This window comes from Vanacampus margaritifer, chromosome 7, assembly GCF_051991255.1.
Source record: "Vanacampus margaritifer isolate UIUO_Vmar chromosome 7, RoL_Vmar_1.0, whole genome shotgun sequence".
Lineage (NCBI taxonomy): Eukaryota > Metazoa > Chordata > Actinopteri > Syngnathiformes > Syngnathidae > Vanacampus > Vanacampus margaritifer.
In genome coordinates, this window is record NC_135438.1 from 10,745,909 (window position 1) to 10,768,047 (window position 22,139).

The 22,139-nt window shown below is 39.0% G+C and overlaps 1 protein-coding gene across 3 annotated transcripts; it reads right to left on the reverse strand.

Annotated features, from left to right (window-relative positions):
• Positions 1-965: 965 nt before the first annotated feature.
• Positions 966-20,263, reverse strand: clockb (clock circadian regulator b). 3 transcript variants are annotated; one of them, XM_077570407.1, is made up of 24 exons: positions 20,107-20,263; positions 18,043-18,134; positions 17,499-17,630; positions 16,316-16,404; positions 14,575-14,634; positions 14,334-14,482; positions 13,295-13,386; positions 13,071-13,160; positions 12,726-12,846; positions 12,306-12,419; positions 12,073-12,191; positions 11,892-11,974; positions 11,659-11,765; positions 11,403-11,550; positions 11,177-11,252; positions 10,676-10,814; positions 9,477-9,574; positions 9,155-9,352; positions 8,871-9,029; positions 7,718-7,900; positions 6,143-6,336; positions 5,923-6,052; positions 5,686-5,826; positions 966-4,746 (listed from the first exon to the last, which is right to left on the reverse strand). In XM_077570407.1, exons 4-24 carry the CDS (start codon positions 16,330-16,332, stop codon positions 4,480-4,482), a joined length of 2,685 nt encoding a protein of 894 aa, XP_077426533.1. In that variant the 5' UTR covers positions 16,333-16,404; positions 17,499-17,630; positions 18,043-18,134; positions 20,107-20,263; the 3' UTR covers positions 966-4,479. The 3 variants fall into 3 exon arrangements, with proteins under 3 accessions (XP_077426533.1, XP_077426534.1, XP_077426535.1); XM_077570408.1 differs by lacking the exon at positions 20,107-20,263 and adding an exon at positions 18,940-20,016; XM_077570409.1 differs by lacking the exons at positions 16,316-16,404; positions 17,499-17,630; positions 18,043-18,134; positions 20,107-20,263 and having other exon boundaries at positions 14,575-14,666.
• Between the last annotated feature and the right edge of the window lie 1,876 nt (positions 20,264-22,139).

Below are 22,139 nucleotides of genomic sequence, written 5' to 3' on the forward strand. Positions count from 1 at the left end.
TTACCATCTGATGGTTTGCTGAGAAGATGGTTTTGTTTGGATTCATTTCCAGCTCAACAAAACAGCATGTTGCCAGCCATCTTGTCACCACCACTCTGGCTCATGTAAGTGCAATATTCATCCACTAGATGGCCCCATGCAGGGGTCAGAAGTGGCACTCTGGACTTTTGAAGTTAAATTTGTAAAAAATAAAATAAAATAAAAAATAGGTCTTTGTTATTTGAGTAGCAGAATTTATAGGAGCCAAATTTGACCCCGTGGGTTCTCCAGGGTTAAATCCTTAAGATAGCTGCTTTTTGGGTACTAAATGTTCTGCTTGATGCACCGTTATGGTTAATGTGCAACTTTTATATTAGCTACAAATGTTCTGTTCATTGTGACAACAATCATCAAACTGGCCTTAAATAAATCAGAGCCACTATGTGATGTGTCCAAGCGGCATGTAAGCATTAACTCCTTATAAAGACAAAAAAAATAATAAGTTAAAAGAAGAAGCTGTATGTTACCAATTCTTACATGTGAGTTGTATATTTGACTAGTATAACTGGCCAAGTGGGAGGAAAAATGTATGTATTTGTGGAGTAGGCCTGGGCCTAATCTTAGTTTAGTGTTCAGGACTGAGTGATGGATTGTTTTGTATGTGTGTGCTCTTCGTTTGATGTGTCACGTCACGTGTATGCATTGTAAATACAATAGAGATGTGCCTTTAGGTTTTGACTGGCTATGTCTGGTTGTCATGAGGGCACACATCTGGTTAGGAGGTCCCTACAGTTTTGATACAGTTTGTTGACTTGTTGTAATAATAAAGAAAGTACCAGTAATGGTAGAGGGAACTACGTGTCCATTTTATGTGTCAGAAATTACACTATAGCTAGTTTTCTAAATAGAATATTTGATTTTAAAATGTGACCAGATATGCTGATGAATCTGTTTTGTTTTAAATGAAGGGAAAGTCATTCACAATGTCACATATTCGCAGCTGTGTTTATTTTCAAATTGACCAAGAGGAGAGAGGGGTTTATAATAACAATAGCATTTTTGCTTCAAAATATTGATTATTATTACATTTGACTTTGGGGTAGATAAAAGGAGCACAGAAATATACATACAGGGTACATACAGTACAAGAAAGCATAGCACCGTTTTACACAAAATACGGTTGTCTTTTGTGTACAGTATTACACAAGCTTTTAAACCAATTTGTGTTTCGGTGGGTCATCTGTGAGGAGGGGGCGCCCATTGTCTTGTCCGTCAAATATTAAATATCATACACCTCAATTTGATTGGGGGTAGTAAAAAAAATAATATTCAGAGCTTCTTTTATAATGTTAAACCTGTCCATTGTTATAATCTAGATTTTTATTTTTTTTGCAACATATTTTGCTTTGTCTTCTCGTGTTTTCCTTCTTTCACATAATCAACAACATCCATTAGTCTCTTTTAAAAATAGGGAAAACACCTATAGGCCTACTGTACATTCTTTGGGCTGGCTCATCAGTGACACACACTCAAGAAAGTAACAGATCAGCATCACGCCTCAGAGTGATGCCTCACACACAAACACTAAAGATGGTCTACAGTATTTCTACTATGTGGTGGGTGGTCAATGTTTGCAAGTAGAATATGTTCTGAGATGAGTTGGATGTGTTACTGTGGTAAGTGTTGAGCTGTCAGTCATTTAACAACAACCCTGCAAGGTGGGTGGGGGGGGAGGTGACTCGTGCTGCACGTCTAAAAACATCCTCTCTTTTTTTCCACTCACACATCTACTTCCATTTGAAAATAATATGGTTTGACAGTGACATGTTTAGCATGCTTGCACAAATACACACATTCTCCCTCACATACACAAACACACACAAACACACTTATTCAAGTTCAGCAGTCCCACACACGGGCTTCCAGAATACTGAGCCCAACCGGTAAGGAAAGTTTCTTGAATATTACAATTTTCTTTATACTGCAACGCAAGAACTGATTGGCTATCGCCAGGGGCAACCAATACTGTTCCCCCTGAGAAATACAAGAACCACTCAGGAATAGGAGACGCGCACACACATAGACGCACACACATAGACACACACACACACACACACTCAAGGATGTACAGTGCAACCTCCAAAGTCAAGCATCCCAGGAAAAGTAAATACCACAAAATATACTCTGGAAAAATGTCATATCAATTGCATAAATGTTAACTTTACTACTTTCTTTTCCTATTCCATGTTATGGTGGAAGACTTTCAATTCTGAGTAAAACAACTGTATTAGTTTTATTATATAGATAACTAGGAATGTTAGTTTAAAAAAAGGCTTGTAGATACAGTTAACGTTTTATCGTGGCAACAGTTTGAGCAAATCCATTTGGTTTGCATTTTTTTTATATGTCGGGGGAGAAAAAGTTTTGAAATTAGGACAACTTGGAAGACGGGGTTCGACTTTTGAAGGTTACACTGAAAGACATCCCCGGAAGAAAAAGAGAGAGAGAGAAAAAAAGACTCCTTTACCAAACGTCAACACTTCCTTCTAACCGAGGCTTTTGCGTTTGATATGGCTTAGTGTAGTGAGGAGGTTCCTATTGACCTGGTCCTGCTTTTTTTTTTTTGTTTACTGCTGCTTGAGAACTGAGGAACAATTGTAGTGAACTGCATGATTATTGTCTGAGGCCCAAAGAAGAAGACAAGGGTTAAACTGTGATGAACCAAGAGACCAGGAGACAAATGTCCTATGTTGAGGTTTACAGGTCCAAATGAGGACCCCTGCCTGTTGAAGAATGTGGGTCATATCATCATCATCATCATCATCAGTCACCACACTCCTTGTGACCGTTTACCTCTAGCCTCTGGTCTTTACAACAGCACAGTTTAACCCTTCCTGGTCTGGTTCCAGACTGAGGCAGAAGCAAAACTTTCCACATTCCTGAGAGTACAAGTACCATCCGGCAATTTCAAACCCTTACTAAGTCAATTACTGTAAGACACACACACACACACACACATACGCACAACCGCACACTCACAAACAAACTTGCTCTCGCGCACACAAGGTAGAATTCTCACACAGAGTCATGCCACAGTTGACAAGCGACTAGGTCTCGGACAGTGATTTACTGTACACAACCACATCAAGTGCTTAAGTTTTATGAGGATATACTGTTTGTTACGTATAGGGCTCTCTGACTGTTCAAAAATAATCCATTCTACATATATATATACACACACACGCGTGAGCATTGTTAGGGGTTAGCTCTTGTTGGAAAATATAGATTTGTGTATGTATGCCTTTACTGTTGGGAATTAAAACAAACAGGACTACGTAATTGGCACTTGGAATCACAAAACCTCTTAAACGCGCAGTGATCATCCCGCAAAAAAATTCAGTTGGACTGTAATCAATATTTTTTGTGTCAAAGAGTTAAAAAAAACAAAAACAAAAACTGACATTTCTGTCAACAGCCTCTTTTACACGGAGATCCTGCAAAATTGCCAGATCAGAGACGTAACAGAAGGCTAGCAGTTGCCTTTTACTGTATCCACTTTCACACGGCGACCCTGCATCTCGCATTATTATAATTAAATGTGTGACATCGACGCACGGTGTGACGTATGAAATACTTTGTCCAACAGCAACAACACACAAGATGGCATTGCAGAATTCCCTTACACACAGGTCGCATACTGCCTCTGTTACGGCTCTGATACTACTTCGAAGACAGAAAACTGGCGGGGGTCGACTTTGTCCTTCCCCCCCGCCATTCCGTGCCTTGCCCTTTATACAGAAAAGTGACTCGGGGGGGGGGGGGAAAGTGACTTTAACAGGCAGTGTAAAAGGGCTAATGTCACAGTGCTTAAAAACACTTGAGTTGCACAATAAAACCTCACTTCACCTTTTATCCCCCAACCAGACTTTTATAAGCTAATTGTGGACTTTTGTGAAAAAATGTGAGGAGGAGGAAGGTTCATTTGAGGGGGGTTTGTCAACACGCCAGGAAACACTTTGAACAAAGTAAAAAAATTTAAAAGCGACTAATAAAAGCTTACACAGTTATTCTTTCCATGCAATCATATAAAATACTACATTTCCATTTCCTGTTAGGCTATATTGGATATTTACACTTTTTCTTAATATCATACAGGAAATTTGTACAAGGTTAGTCCACGTTGACACACCTCCAACAGTCTTCTGTTACCATGGCCATGAGGTGTTTTTTTTTTTGTTGTGTTATATTCCACAGACGCACTAGCCCCCTTCCAAGGGAAAACAGGGAGCTTGCCGGGGGGTTCATTTGTCCAGCTGTTACTGGTGATGCTCTTTCATGAGATCCGCGTGAAGTCGCAGATTTCCTCATTCCCGCCTGATCACACCTTCCAGCTGGAAAGGTTTGCCAACCACACGACTAAAACAAATGTATGTGGCAAGCCCTTGGACTTTTCTTTTTTTCTTTTCCATCAGATCTAAGTGCTGTGATGCGCTCCAGGCCTTACTGCGGTTGGCTGCTGACACTGTCAGTCCTGTGCGACGACGGCGCTTTCTGCTGTTTCTGGGGCTGAGGTTTGAGCTGCTGTGGATGCCTCTGATGGTGGGATTGTTGCTGTTGTTGCCTTTGCTGGGATTGTTGTTGTTGTTGTTGCTGCTGTTGTTGTTGTTGTTGATGAGTTGTCTGGGTAAAGGTACCCTGCTGCTGAAGAGGGAAAGCTGCCTGCAGAATCAGCTGGGTGGAGGGGTTACTATGGAGAAGACGAGTGCCCTAAAAAATAAAAAAAAATAAAAAGGGGACGAATATTAGCACATTTGTGTGATGAAGAAGTTAGTGGGTAGACAAATGTAAATTGAAATAGATGCATAGAAAAATGCAAAAAGAGAAATTCATATAAACACTCAAGGAAAAACAAGGACAATTCCTACCCACTTTCCATTTAAAAAGTAGTAAGAGATTACATAAGTCTGTAAACAAAATAAAATCTAGCAAACATACAGGGAAAAAAAGGCAGATTCTAATATCAGGGATGTGATTTGACCAAAGTGAAATTATCTGAAAATTTAGCCGGGGGTCTGGGGGCCGCTGGCACCCAGCTAGGCTAGCTAGCGAAGCCCCCCGGAGCTCATGGGTTTTCCGTGTTTTAAAGTACTTTCAATGCACTCAACATGACAAAGAAATAGACAAAACAACAGCATAAATTTTCAATGTATATTGAACTATCCCATATAAAATGGCAGTTTTAGTCAACTCAAAATCAGTCACATTCAAAAACATTGGACTGCCTTTGCTTTTAAAAACTATCACTGAGAATATCATCATATCTAACTAATGTGATTACTAAGTTAACACATAAATAATGTTGAAGAGTTCAAATTTCATGAACAAATAATTGTATCATGACCAAATGAAAAGTAACTCATATTAGAGCATACCACAAATGTCTTTGTTATAGCAGAAGATGTTATCTGTCGGAGTCATGTGCATACACAATGAACTACTAAAAAAAAAAATAAAAAATAAAAAAAATAAATAAAATAAAAAATCGGATTTTTTTTTTTTGGGGGGGGGGGGAATAAAAAAAAGAGGAATTCTGCCAATTAGCGGAAAAATCACATCCCTGTAATATGCAGAGCAACAAAACATTTTTTAATTAAATGACAAACAACACCATTTAACTCATGCGCTTTTGCTGCCATCTCATGGTACCTGTAGGAATTGCTGCTGCTGTTGCTGTTGCTGCCCCTGTTGGCCGCTTTGCGCCACCACAGCCGCCTGGTTGGAGGCATCAGTCTGACCCTGGGAAGGTTGAGCTGGTTGGAGAGTCAGTGTCTGCGTTTGTCCTCCCTGCTGAAGAATGGGAAAGTAGAGGAAGATCTTCAAATAAACTAGACGAGTAAAACAGCCTATGCCACAATATGAATCATATGGCAACTTTGTCCTTACCTGCTGCCCACCAAATGGGTTGTATGCAGTGACCACCTGGCCCATGAACATGGAGGTGGGCACCATGACAGCACCACATGCCATTGGAGCGGTTACAAGTTTGGTCACCAGCTGCTGCCCTGCTGGAAAACTGATGAGGACAACGCAGAAAAACAAAATAAGAACGCTTCCATTCCCACACAAATCTACGTTAACATCTTGACTGAATCGACAAATGTACCGGATCTGACGGTCCTGCGTGAAAGTGGCCACAGCTGTGCCTTGCTGCGTGTTGTTCTGCGGCAGACTGGTGCTGATCTGTAGCACGTTGTGCTGCCCCGGCTGGGAGATCATCATGGTATTGTACAGTTGGGCTGGCACAGAGTTTTGGGTCTGTGGCTGAGCTTGAGGGGGTTGCTGTGACTGTCGTTGGCTCTGGAGAGGGGAAAAAGCCAAGAGGGAAACAATAGTCCAGGATCTATTTTAGAGTTTGGGAATTTATTTCTCCATTTTGGAATGTCTTATTTAGCTTCCTCTAGAATATGCAGACAGTATAAAACACAATCAACAAATTATATGCGACAGCTCAAAGCCACAGAATGAGAAAATGACTTACAGCTGCAACATTGAAATGGTTTTATGCAGGGCCAGATATTCGATTGAATTCTAAACTGAAATAAAATCTACAAAGATCCATTTTGGGAATATAAAAATCCGAAACATGCTTCGTTTCATTTTTGTAGCCCAAACACAGACTGCGTGTTGTATACTCAAATTACAGAGCAAACAATAGAAACACAGTGTTTTCCGAAATGACGTCCCGATCTGATCATCAGGGATGTGATTTGACCAAAGTGAAATTATCTGAAAATTTGGCCGGGGGTCTGGGGGTGTATTTAAGTACTTTCAATGCACTCACATGACAAAGAAATAGACAAAACAACAGCATAAATTTTCAATGTATATTGAACTATCCCATATAAAATGGCAGTTTTAGTCAACCCAAAATCAGTCACATTCAAAAACATTGGACTGCCTTTGCTTTTAAAAACTATCACTGAGAATATCATCATATCTAACCAATGTGATTACTAAGTTAACACATAAATAATGTTGAAGAGTTCAAATTTCATGAACAAATAATTGTATCATGACCAAATGAAAAGTAACTCATATTAGAGCATACCACAAATGTCTTTGTTATAGCAGAAGATGTTATCTGTCGGAGTCATGTGCATACACATGAACTACTAAAAAAAAAAAAAAAAAAATCTGATTTTTTTTTTTGGGGGGGTCGATAAAAAAAAAAGCGGAATTCCGCGAATTAGCGGAAAAATCACATCCCTGGATCATGGACAAATGAAAGTCAAAACATCAAAATCTATGTCCACACATTTTTTAAATTTTTTACATGAACCAAAGTAAAGACCACAAATTATCTTATTAATTCAAGAAAAAATCACATCTACAGTCCAACATTATTAATTCTGGCAAAATGCCACTTGGTGACAGTATTGCACTGCTAAAGTGAGACGTGAGTGGCTGCGCCCAGTTTCATTTCACTTTTCTACACATCTCTTTACCTTTGCATGAGTGTTCAAATGTTACAGAATGTTACTTAAAATATTGCCTATGCCGTTAATTAAGGTTTTATGATAGTGGCAGTTTGAGCCTGGAACTAATTAATTCCATTTACATGATTCCCAATGGGAAACATTGAAACGAGAACAACTCAGAAGTCAACATGAGTCACAGTAAGCTATAGAGCTTCCACTGTACATGTGTTGTATTTGTGTGCAAAATGCTTGTGTCCCACCTGCTGCTGAAGGCTCTGCTGAGGAGGAGGAGGCTGCTGCTGGATGGTGAGCTGCTGTGTTCCCGAATGGACTGGGTTGATTGCCGTTTGTGGGACCTGATTGCTCAGAGCGCTCGCCTGCTGGACCGGCGCCACCTGGGGAAGCTGCATGTTCATCGCTCCACCCTGCTGCTGCAACAACATCTGCAATGAGCACACATTTATTTAGTGTAAGCACATTAGTAGATTAAAGAAGAAGAAAAAAACATGATTTAGTGAGAAGTCTCAACTGTTGTCTGTGATGATGGTTTCCGTGATAACTAACAGATAAGGAATGATTCTGCTCCAAGGTCAGACGAAGACAGCTTGCAACTGCACAAATGAGTTTTGGCTTTGTTCAAGTAAGTGTGTGTAATTGCCCAAATTTGGAATATTGGGCCAGAAAATTTCTCCGAGTTACATTTTGTCTGTGTACATTTGACTTTTCTGCAATATGAACAGCAGTTTAACGCATACTGAAGAGGGTATAACCACTGAATTGAAATCAATCGCTTATCTTATTATGGAAAAGTTAAAATGCTGAATGAGGCATTTCAATGGGCTGCTGCCAGTTGAAACTGGGCCAGTTTTGTCACCTGACCTTTCAGTGATAAACAGTAGCTCCTCTCAAGCACATGACAATACGTCAGTGGAGAAACTAGGGTGAAGACGACATTCCGGTTGTGGCTGTATCATTTTAGCTGGCATCACTATTGCCAGTTGTGGTAAACTACTTACTGGCCACAGTCCAGCTGTCACAGATTAAAACTAGTTCCAGGAATCACTTAACAGGCCTAAATGATACATGGCTATTGCCTAGTTGTGACTGTGTGAGTGTGTGTACTAACGCATGATCTGAAGAGTGTGTCACTTTCTGCAGTGTGTGAGTAAGATACATGCAGTGTAATATCGGCCATTCTGAACATGAGCTGCGGCGGTCAGCAGTTCCTGCATTAGTGTGTTCATTGTATTTATATTTTACTGTTCACAGTAAGTAAGCATACTGTAAAAAAAACATAAAAAATGATTGCTTACAAATCTCTGTTATAGCCCAGGCGTGAATGATAAACTGTGTTATAGTGGAAATCCTCTTTCTTAAAAACTACATTATACAGGTATACTGTATTGGTTTTACCTGGATACCCTGGCCCTGCACCCTCTGCAGCTGTTCCTGGATGTTTCTTAGCTCATCCTGCTGCCGCTGAATGTTGACCTGTATCATTCTGGTCCTTTGCTCCAGCTGCTCCTTCAGATGCTGCATAGCATTCACCTGTGCTGAGAACTCCATCACGGGCTGCAGCGGAAGTAAAAAGAAACAGTTCCGTCAAAAAAAGAGTTTTGATGATAGCGTGTACCGTATGCATGCACGATCCATCATTGATTTTCGACAAAAGTGCACAGAATGCAATAGTGAATTACCTGTACGTTTGACTGCAATTGCTGTGGTTGTTGTTGTTGTTGCAGCTGTGGCTGCTGTTGCTGTTGTTGTTGCAGCTGCGGCTGCTGTTGTTGTTGTTGCTGCTGCTGCTGTTGTTGTTGCTGTTGTTGTTGCTGCTGCTGTTGCTGACTGATCATACTTGGAGTAACACTCTGGCCAGTAGTCTGAGAGCTCATGGACTGCAGATACAGACAGACAATTACAACAGAAATCATAATAATGTTGTATTAAAAAACATCTTATAAGTTTAATTATGTAGCGTAGTTTGCTACATTGTTGCTGTCTCAGTTTATTTGGTCTCACCTGGCTGCTAATGGATGAGCGACGCTGTGACGTCACCTCCATGGTTGAAGCCAGAGACTGTCGCGGAGGCGTTGCTGTATCCATATGCAGTTTGGAGGCTGTTGGTGCACAAACAGAATGACTGATTAACTAAACAACGAAAACCAAATGGGGAGATCTTGGTTACATTATTGGAATCAGAGACGATAGATTACGCTGGCTATTATAATGAATAAGGTTGAACACAATAAATGTAAAAAAAAATAAAAATAAAACTGAAAGCCTTAGTTAAACATATGAAAGCGTATTACATTCACGTGGGGAAAAAAACCCTACTATTTTAAAAAAAAATTGGAGGGGAGCTTTGTTTTTTTATTTATTTTTATTTATTTATTTAATTTTCTGTATTTCTGAATATGCCATGTGATTGGCTGTCAACCAGTTCAGGGTGTACCCCGCCGACTGCCCGAAGCCAGCTGGGATTAGGCTCCAGCGCCCCCCGCGACCCTTGTGAGGACAAGCGGTTTAAGAAAATGGATGGATGTATTTCTAAATATTATTTTCTGAATTCAGAAAAACCGGAGGAAAAATTACTCCGAACAACAACCCAAAAAAAAAACAATTCTGAAAAACAGAAAAATATTGCTCCGAAAAACAGAAGCTGGTGCTGTTTTTTTATTATTATTTTTTTAACCTCTAAACTCCAAGTGACTTGTTGCAGACATGCTAATGGCGCATACCTCCAACGTACATTCAACTATACCACTTACTGACTCAGTTAAGGTAAGTATACAAACATGTCAATCGATTAGCATGATACAACAAGTCACTTGGAGTTCAGAGGTAAAAAAAAATTTAATTATTCAGAAAAACAAACGTTTTTCGGAATATTTTTTTATTTTATTTCTTTGGGGAATATTTTTTCCCCCTGTTTTTCTGGAAAAAAAATTATGACAGAAAAAAGGTAATAAAACAGAAAAAAATATGTTCAGAAAAATTGAAAATTAAAAAAAGAAAATTCACAAAAAAAACAAAGCTCCCCCAAAAAATTATTCAGAAAAACAGGAGGGTTTTTTTCCCTTCAAGTGAAGGCAATATGCTTCCGTTTTATGGATATAAACGTGAGTTATACTCCAACATATAAATTGCAGGTGGACATCTTTCATCGCAAAAGCCAATGTTTATACAATGCGGTTTGCAAAAACTAGTGATTCACTTACAAGTGCAAGTGTTGTCCGATACATGCGATGAAGACTTGCGGGAACTTCGTGACGAGGTTGACGCTGTTCGGCTGCGGTCAAACCTTTCTAATGCCTCCTTCAGGCTGGATGTGTTCAGCTCTGAGCCAGAGTCCTGGCTCTGTGTCAGGGACATAAAATAAGAATAAATGATGTGTGATTTTAAGTCACAAAAACATAGTTTCATTTTATATTAACTGAAAATGTTGTATCCACTGGAATCCATGTTATGTAGCCAAATGTTGCTCTCGAAACATGAGTAGACAGTGTATCAGTTAGATGTACAGTATTAATAAAAAAGTAAATAAGATTTGTATTTATAATGTATTTGTTGTGTTGCTGCAATATATTGTTTGTGAACTTGTCAAACATGTGAGTGTTTCTCACTGAATTAAGTAATGCTTTTATTTAATTTATTGTATGTGCTTGAATGAGATGCCATGATTTTTTTTTTTAGAGTGCAAAATAAAAATATCATTTCACCTTATCCACAATGACTTCTGGTTTGGACTCTTCAATGCCCAGCTCCCGCCGCTGTTCTGCCCTCACTTCTGCATAGCTACAGAGACGTTTTTTGTTTGTTTTTTAAGAGAGTAAAGAACAGATTTCTGAGTCAATATGCAGACATTTTTAGTTGTTAGAGTGACCTCATTAAAGTGAAATTTAGTGAAAAGATAGACAGGAAAGAGATACTTTTTGCTCATAATACCTTACTACTGTGTGTGTGCAGACAATAAACTCAGGCCTTGAGTTCCACTGGTGATAGGTGATGTAGTAGTGCGTCTGCAGCCATATCCACTGTTGACCTTTAGTCAGGAAACGGTAGTAACAAGACTTCCCTTTACCGTACTGCATCACTGAGCAGAGGAAAGAAAAAGGGGCCAACAACAGAGCTGTGAGAAGAACCATAAGGAAAGATTTTTTTTAGCAGAGCAGTCAAAGTGAATGTGAGTGTGAGCCCTCACAGTGTTCATGGCACTTAGCAAGCGTCTCCAGGTCGTCCACATGATAATAGTCGTACCCTGAAGTTCCCAGAACCTCAAATGGTAAGTAGCCGATGATTGGTGGTGCTCTGAGAAAAAGAAATTAAATGCATAAATGACAGTACAAGAGTGGTGTTGTGTTAATATAATGTAATTGGAGTATCTGATGAGAGAAGAATCATAGACACATACAGTAATGTTTTTTGTTTTTATACCTGTGGTCTAAAAAGAGGAACTTCCATTCCAAACTGTGCCTCGAGGTGAATTCTTCATTGGGCTCTTCCACTGTACACATCTCCTAATGAGCAAAATAAAAATAATATTTTAGCATTCTTACATATGCTGCAGATTTAATAAAATGTCATTGTGACTGTGAGTGAACATGTCTGAGACTACCTTGATAAACTGAGGTTTAGTGAGCCGTACAGTAGCCACGAAGCACACTTGGTCATCAAAAGCTGGCTGTAGAGAGCGCTGTAACACCCCCGCCAGACCATTCCTTGTCACGTTAGGAACTACAAGAGAACAGCAAATTCTGAGCATGACAAATCATCTGAAAACAGCTGCTTCAAGCTCATTCGGACAAAAGTGCTTCTGTTTTAATTCAAGTCTACTAATATATGTCATACCATTGTTGAGCGACTTGAAATTTCCAATGAAGCTCACGTATTCGTAGATAGGAGGTTCTTTTGGGTCAATTGACCCACGGAGCATATGACAACAAAATTCCATGTAGTTTTTACCTGTAGGAAAAAAAAATTGTTCCTATCAACTAAGTTCTCAAACAATATAATATGATTAATACTAATATTTAGGGGACAAGTTTTTGATATGACGTACAATGTGTACATCCATTTTCTGTATAGCTGTGCTAATCAGTCGGCCACTGTGCCGCCTGACGTACAAATTACAAATATTCTTCAGGTAAAATTAAAATTTCACATTATATTCCAAATTTCTATATTTCTTATGAAGTTGTATGGTATGTATAAAACCTGAAGCCGATCAAGCTAAAAACATTACACATAAATTAGTTCTGTGTTACTTACTCTTTAAATAATCTGACGCAAGGGTCTCTGGGTCGTTGGGGTGTGTGGACAAGGCTTTATACACTTCTGAGTGCTCTCCAACTGGCAGGAAGTTTAACAAGTTCTGGTCCACCAGGTCCGCCTGCCAAGCCAAGAAAGAAAAAAAAAAGAAGCTAAAAAAATCTTTTTATACTGCGCATTCTGGCAACATAAAAACTGTCAAATGTTCTGTGTGTGCTATGGTAAGTCATATATGCAAATGCTGATCTTCCATGCTAGTTACTGGTTGCTAACAGAGGCTGCTAGTGCACAAGTGTAAAAAGATTCTAAATGACTTTAGGATACAGTATAGCCTAGGATACTCACAGGAAGGTGTTCCAGTAATGAGGTGACACTTTCTGACACATAAAGGATATTCCCGTCAGTCATTATTGCTATGAAGAAGCCATCCAGTGCCTGATAATGTCAAAGAAAGACAATACCACACTCTTTACTATTAATCTACAGCTGTGGCAGTACTAGGTAGGTTAAGTTGTGTCCTGTTAACTTGACAAGTATATTTAGAATAAAACTGAAGTTAGATATCTGACCTCCAACATGAGCTGGGTGAACTCCTCATTGCTAAGAAATGGCGGCTTCCAGTCTTGTCTGATCTCACTGGACTCAGACTGAGCAGCGATTTCTAATAAGGAGAAAATATATTATTATAATTTTTGAGAAGGTAAACCCAGTGTATGAACATACAATAAAGATACAGGGAAATATGTGTGTGTGTGTGTGTGTGTTGGTGGTGGTGTGTGGGAGGGGCGGGGTGGGGGGTTGTTGAACAAAACAAAACAAAAAAACAACAGTGTCACAAGACACATCTTTAGAAAATGTATTGATTGTGCAAAGCTCAGAATGGACACAATAATGTATGTAGAATGGTAGCTAGCGCTGTGCAAAGATAACACTAAATAATGTGAGAGTAAGGTTCATCACAGCTAAAGCAGAAATTTCTTTAAAAAAGTGCAGTGGAACCTCCAAATCAAACATCCAAAAGTTTCTCCAAAATATTTTGCTTCAAAAGTCAAAACGTTGGGAGTTCTAAACGTTAACATGCAGGACAAAAGAGAGGCTAGTAAATCTTTCTGAGCATCAAAAGGATCAACTGACCAAGTAATGTACGTTTTGCTTTTTCTTTGGATTGTTTTGTGATGTATACATTATGAGAGAAAATGGGTATTAATAACGGTAGAATCATAAAATGAACTTTCTGTGAGGTCTGGCCGCTCAGTGCATTATGAATATACAGTACTATCAACCAACCACCAATTACAGCACATACACAAATTAATTTTAACAACATGCTATTTTGAACATATTTCCTGTCTGTCAGGAGACTTTCCAAAGATGAGATTTGCTTTTTCTTAGCTTGTCTTTATGCTTTTCTAACAGAAATGTTAAAACTTGCACAACAAAACGGACTAATGTTCTAATGTTCTCTCTGTTTACTTCCATTTTAACAAACTTGAGCGAGACCTGTTCTTATTACAGTGGAAGCTCCAGAATCATAGAGAACATTAATTAAGAAGCAGGAACACATTGCCCTGTCATAGTGCACAGAAACAGGAAGTGAGGCGACCTGACCTTTGTGTTTGCAGAGGAAGTCGATACTTTTCTGCAGGATAGTGGACTTGTCCATCTTCCTGGTGTTGCCAGGCAACATGGTGCCAAGTTCCTTGATGAGGACATTGAACTGGTCTCTCCGTTTCTTTTCAGACTTGTTACGGGACACGCTACAATTCAAAGGAAGGGTTAGTTAAACAGGTGAATAACTCAGGGTGGGAATCTGATTTAGTGCCTAACCTAATATTTTGCGTCAAATTACCGTTTTGCTTTGTCCTTTTCATCTTCTTCCATCAACCCATCAAAGATGCTACAATCATCCCTGTGTGAGGTCAACATGTTTTCATGTTATGAACATGTTATACATTACTTTTGCACTTTTTTGTTTTCCTGCACATTCAGACACTTGTGGGTGGCTTGAAAGCAGATATGCATTGGTAATAATAGCTAATGGAGGATGTTGGCTAATGAGAATTCCTACATGCCAGCAACTGGTTTATTTTTGGGTCAGGCAGAAAGCGAGGCAGACAGAGAAAGATCGAAGGAATGTGTTGTGCTCGCCAAAAAGGTTACCAGAACATTTGTAAAAAAAAAAGAAAAAAAATGAAAAAAGCATTTGTCTTGGGCTTTCTGGCTTCCTTTCTTATAATCGAAGTCAAATTGAATTTTTTAGTTTCTGCTCTTTTAGTTACTGTAATCATAATTTGACACATAAGAAGTGGTGCAGTTTCTTCAGGGGCTTGCATTTGAAAGCGGGAAAGTTTTCATAAACCACACAAAGAATCAAACACAGATGTCAGGAACTACCGTAATTTCTCCAGTATAAAACTTTTTTGTGTTAAAGTACACATAAGATTAGGGAAAAATGGACTCTAAGCATCCACCATTTCCTCGTTTGGGGAATGGTGGCGTGCTAACTTCTGGTCGCTAGGCTGACGCTTGTGATAAGCAACAACAGCGTCCAGTTTTTCAAAGTATCCAAGCCCCACCCAAGCAATCAAAGCATCCACATCTGATATAATGATCTTCAACTCCCCATAAAATATGTTTTGCTGCTCAGTAAGCATGATAGACTGGACTAGAGAGTTAGCACCAGCTAAACGCTCCACACGCATCACATCAGCTGCAAGCTCGTAACTACATTTGAGTGCATTGTTTTTGTCAAATAAGGAAGTAAATAAATGGCCATAAATAGAAACAAACATGTCTTACCTGTTGTTGTGTTTAGTATAAAATAGGGTTCCTCAGACTACAAAAATAATCAGTATTTCCCCCTCAGGCATTTTTACAATGCTCAGTCGCTTCTAGAACACATTTGTGCGTTTGCGGGTCTTTTTCCCCCCTCTTCGTGTTGATTCATGTTGAATGATGATAGAATGCTTGATACGTTAGCACTTTGGCAGCCGGCTAGCGACATGCCTACGTGGCAGCCATGTTGTGGAGGTCGACGTTTCAATCAAATGCAATGCATGGACATTGAAATTAAGTCAGGACTTGCTCATTTCGACCAATTTCTTTTTCTTTTTTTTTGTGTGTCAACACCAAAGCGTGCGCTTTTCACATTTATGAGATACACTGACGACTTAGACCTAGTACTGCTACTAGGTACCGTTACCAGTGTTCGTATTTGTGGGCTCGAGTGTTGACAGTCAAAACTGTAAGCAGTTTAGCAAGGTAAGAGGATTTCTCTCGTCACAAAATAATATTTGTCTGAACATAAGAAATCCTAACCTAACAAATTACTTTGCAGATAATAGTTCAAATTCGAAGCATGAATACCATCAAATTGGGGTAGCACATCAGCTTTTGAAGAACCATTTTGGGGGCGGGGGAAAGAGATATTATATCCGAGCGCATATTATGCTCAAGAAATTACACTTAAGTGGGGAAACTGCAAACAAATAAGAATTTGAGACGAGGGCAAATACTTTTCATGGCTGTTGTGTTTTGCAACATATAAAATATAGCACAGTGTCACAAAGTATATGTATGTTGCAACATACCCTATGCTTGATGTCATGGTGGCTGCTGCTCAGGGCTGTGGTTGTGGTGACTTGCTCTTAAGGCGTGAGGTAGGCATTTGGAAGTCCACCTTGAAGGGAATGGAGGGAAACATGCATCTAACTACTATGACATAACTTTTAGAATATAATTCAGATGATTAAAAAACAGTAACAAGTGCAGTCAAATATATATTGGACCAATTTAGGGGTTTTAGTTATGTACATAACAACAACATCAACAACAACACAGTAAGTGTAGAGCAGTCTCAACTTGGGCAGCCTGCCCAGAATAAACCCAGACGGATAAAATTCTTCACAGAATAAAGTAATGACATGTCAAGTTGCTAGTTAAAAAAAATAATACTTGTTCAAGTCGAGAAACATTCTTATTGGTCAAAAAAGCATAACAAGAAGTTAATTATTGTTAATAGTAAAACATAACTTTTATTTCCTTTATTTTATTTAACGTCGACGTCGATAGACTAAGGTATAGCGCCGAGTGAATATTGATGTATTGTTTTGGGGGGATTATAGCGATATAAATTTGAAGAATCCAAACAAAATGAATTTTCCCACTTACGGCGTAGGTAGCCTGCTGACGTGCACTCTTTACATTGAAGACATGCTACTAAACAGAAATAAGCTCGTTTACTAAAGACGCACTGATTCGTCAGTCAATTGGAATTTGTTCGTGTTTGCAGCATCAAACAATAAGCGGTAAGCAATAACGGTCCATTGCAAAGTATGTTGAAAGTTGAAAGTTCAACCGTAACTCCCACTAACAAACAGACAACATTAGGCAATCATAAAGTCAATCACACTGAATATTGTCTGAGCTATAGACTTGTCTTTCTGTTGGAATAAGTGTCACCCAAAAAAGCTCCAAAAGCCATAGGAAACTGAAACACTTGCAGAGATAATTGTTGATGCTCGCTCTAAGATTTGTGTGACTGTAAAGTATCATTTTTTCCCCCCTGAAAACCTCAAATTACTGATCCTAAATGTGTTTGATTAATAGCATAAGTATACTTTGAAAGGAGACTGATATTTTTCTCAATTTTGACAAATACCACTGTGTAATTATATTTATTTAGCCTGATGTGATCTTCCTAAGTTGCAAACTACTAGTTATTATCAATGAATGACAGTGCGGCATTTTGTGTGTGTCTTTGTGTTCACTTACCCCACTGCAGTTCATGCACGGTGTGAGTTAATGTCTTTTTTCAGGGGCTTAAAGAGGATAGGGTTAGGGGTCAGTGTCAGGGGGTCATCACGGGTCACCAGACCATGGGAAAGCCATGGTGGTCATCCAAACCTGTAGGAAAAATCAGAGCAGGACACTGAAGGTCAGTCTGGGGTCAGCTTTCATCTGATTGTTCAAATGTCAGGATATAGTACCTAAAACATTGGGGAAAAAATGTATACACCATGTAAAAATGAGGTTACCGGTAAACATAAAAACATGAAAAACCTGCCTGGCAAGAAAACTTTTTCCATCTAATTTTGTGTTTGTATCTTATTTTTTCTTCCTATAAAAACAAAATGAATAGACCATAAGTGAGGGAAAAAATATCCGAAATGCCTTTAGGTGCACTACAGTACAAACTGTACATAAAAGCTGGAAATGAATAATTTGTCATGCTTCTATACAGTGCTCTTGAGAAAGTGTTTTGGAGCACAGTGACCTAGTTATGAAAAAAAAGGATGATTCAAAACTGTCAACTTACTCAGTCGCTGGAATGCCCCTTTGAGGCAGAGCCTGTTGTTTTAGAGGCTATCCTGAGAGCTTACAGATCTTTTTGTGTGAGCCACACCTTGCCTGCAATATACACACACACAAACAAACAAAGCCGGTCAAATAAACAAACCATGAGACCCGTGCTCACTGTTTAACATGCATGCAAATGGTACAGGCCAGCATTGGGCTCATTCAAACACACAAACAACAAAGAAACATAAAAAGCTCTGAACATGCAACACGGTTCACATTTTTTTGGGCTAAATGTGACATAAAAATGTTGTATTTTTGAAAATAAACTCAAATTGTGACACCTTTTAAGAATGAAAAGGCCTTCTCATATTCAACCTAGAGATAGAGTGTGTAAACAAGCCCAAAGCGAAACAAACATTCATATTATTAATAGTAGTTTAGAGCGATTCGCAGGACTTAACAAAATCTGAAATGGCCTAATAGGGGGGAAAAATCCCCCAAATCTTCAAACATATTCTCTGATTGAACTATAACGCAAACCTTATGGCTTAATCACCCAAGTCATTTATTTTTAATTTTCAATTTAAAAAATTACCCCCAGAAGCAATTGAAGGCACATAGAGCAGCAGGTACAGTATGAAAATATGATCAGTAATTGAACACACACAATAAGGCTAATAATGCTCAAAATTCTAAAATACAGAAGTTAGCACTACTATTTTCCCCAGAAACTAAGAAAAACAACAAAACTCACAGTGAAGTCCAATTGCCTGGACATAAGGAATATCATTTTTTTTTAGCAAGCACATTGGTGTTTTATTGATATTACGCTAGTAAGTTAAGAAATGACTTGGGTGATGCAAAAATTACGCTAACAAAAATGCATTTCATGACAAAATAATCAAATGCTCACATGTTAAAAGTTGGTTATGCAGAAAACTTGCTGGTAGAAAAACTTTTCCTGCATGATTAAAATCTTTCATTTTGCAGTCAATCACACCATATACATTACTACTGTACAGTAAGTATTAAGCAAGGCCATAGCTTAATTAAAAACCTGACTTCGATAACAATGCAGCAGTCCTATGGAAGGTCAAATTGTGCATACAGTGGCAACAAATAAGATCTTTCAAGCAACGATTTCAACTTCATTGTTGAAATACTGGACGTTTTAGAGCAACCATCTTGACCCTGTAGTGGCTCCACTTTGGGAAGCGCTACCATGACCTACTGTACAGTAATCCTCATGGCTTAGCTTTTATTTCATTGAGCCATTATTTACAACGAACACACACTCAAGAAAAACAGTAGGGCCCAATGGAATACCGCATTAATACCGCAATGAATTTCTCGAAATCGAGTGAATAAAAGCATAAGCATATGTGCCACAGGTGTTCGTTATACAACGGGGAGAGCAACCCACATAGTGTAGCTAGCTAACATGCTAACTAAGCTTTGCTATCGAAACCTGCCAATTTAGCTAACTCGATTCTTCCTCCCGTTATCCCCGCGTACACCTAATGACACCAACGCGACAAATGACGCATTCGATTTAAATGGAGGGGAGGGGGACAATATTGACAGCATATCACAGCAAAAATGGGCTTTGAGCTCCTAGCTGTCACGCAACAACTGAGCACCAAATAATTCCGTAAAATACCACTGCGTCTCATCAAACACTACCCCGCGCCAAGCTCTGCGCTTAATACATTTTTAAACGCCTGGGGAACAACACATACATCCGTTAAAATGCAAATATGGCAATGGTGGAAACATTTACGCGGCAGATATATGTACACACACATCTACATACATTACATACAAACACGCGCACGCGCCAGCGAGCGACCACGCACGTACACACACACGGCAACGAACGCGCGCATAGACACACATCCACAAGGCTGCTGAGAATGTGGGTCACTGGGCCTTGCTCGCCCTCCAGCGTGCGGAAACAGTCCCCGAGCCTCCGCTGCAGTCCGACCGCTTCCGTGCCTCTCTCGCTCTCACTCACACACACGCACGCGCACGCATACGCCGAATAAAACAACATTTATCCGCCGCACCAAAAGAGCCTCACCTCGCAGAGCGTTCGACAGCGAAGCCTTCGGTTGCGCGGTTCGCTCGTAGCCTTGCATCGAGAGGAGGCGGCGGGTGCCAAGAGGACTCCGGCTTGGGGAGAAAAACAGGAGGCCTACTTCATACTACGCCGTACAGTCATGCGCAATAGAGACAGTAGGGCGCACTATTTGGCAAGTACAGTACGCAAGGCAGCAGCCAAGCCGGAGACCACTGAGGATCTTCACTGCGAGAAATGACTGCGTGTTTTTCCGCTCCAATCATTTGTATATGTGTAATTACAGTAACGAACTTAAACCTTAATATATTTTTTACAGAAATATATATGTTTTTTTAAATAAAGAAATACAGCGACATATTCCCTGCAACATTGACAACGGGGACAAATAGGTTCTAAAGGTTAATATTTTTAACGTGACGTTATGTCTCCAGTGTGCTGTGCAAGGCGGGGTTGGGGTGGCCCTGCCGGAGAGAGAGGGGTTTCCCCTTTTAATCGACATCCAATCAAAAGCTCTATAGGGTGTGACGTTGCACCCGTTCTTGTATCGAGGTTCCCCTCACATTATTGATTGATTTGAGTCACCCCCACAGAGAGACAACATTTATAAACACACCATCGACCCATCAATAAGGTACATTTGCACACTTAAAAGCCAATACAAGAGCGGTATCATAATGCTATCTATTGATTGGCACTTCACAGAGGTACGTGTTACTTTATTGGTGTGGTTGGCGTTTTCAATGATGGAAAAGAGCAGCGCACATACCCTCTCCATATATTTGAGCGTCTCAAATACAGCAAGTAATAAGTAAATACCTTATTAGAAACATCTTATAGTCGTAACCTACTGTAAACTGCACTGCTCTTTGAAAATAAGTATCTTAGTATAATCTTATCTTTGTAAAGTCAATGTTTCCATTTAATGATTATATTTGGAAGAGATATTGTAGAGCATAGGCGAACTCGGCGGTCGCCTAGGGCGCCATTTAGTGGAGGGGGCGCCAAATTGCAGGGCAAAAAAAAAAGAAGAAGAAGATAATAAAATATTTTTCCCCTCAGGTTTTCAAGAATAAAATATGTTATATAGCATATATATTTTATATAATAATTCGTTTTTTTGTTTTATTTTGGTGTGGTTTATTGAACATATACATGCAATACAAAATAAAAGTTAAAAAGGAAAATAATTATTAGTAAAGTCAGTATTTACATGTTTAAAGGGAGTAGGAAGAAGTACAAGAACTTATCTAATCCTCCCCCCACTGACTTATATCATGTACAATAAGTTATTATATTTAATAATAAATCATTAAAACAGGAAATAAAGCAAATTAAGAAAAATAAATAAATAATGGATTTAAAATAAAGCAGTCAGTTCAGTCCAGATACCTGCAAATAGATTTGCATAAATCATTGTTTCACATAACCACGTTAATTTATGCAAGATAAGAATTGTGTGCTGGTTTAATGTAAATAAATACATTAAAAAGGCATACTAAAGTTTTTTTGCGCACTATTTGTGTTATCTGTGAATCATCTTGTTTCCACCAAAGTTTTGCTTTATCTAAATTTGTATATATATATATACAGAGATGGGCGCATCAATAAATAGAATCTATACTTTCGCCTAGGAAAAAGTGTTGTAGAGATAGCATGTTTTTATTGGTTTGGTGAAATTGTATGTGGTATCATGGTCCAAGAATATATTATCTTAAAGCAAAGCAAAATGAGCAGATTTTGTAAAATCTGTCTACAGTTCTGTCTGTCCCTATTAATCAATACAGTATACCATGTGAGGATTTTTATATCGACACTGTTGGCAAACAAAAGAAAAGAGAGAGAGAAATCTTTTTTTACTATGTTATGTATACAATTTAATCATCTAAACTGAGACTAGCATGTAGGTGAGTCATACTGAACAAATATTGATGTAGTAAAAATTGAGTCATCTATTAAACATCCTGCCCTTCCCTTGTGAGAATATAGGTAAATGGCTTTGCAGACAGGTGACCTTCCAAATGAACTCAGCAGAG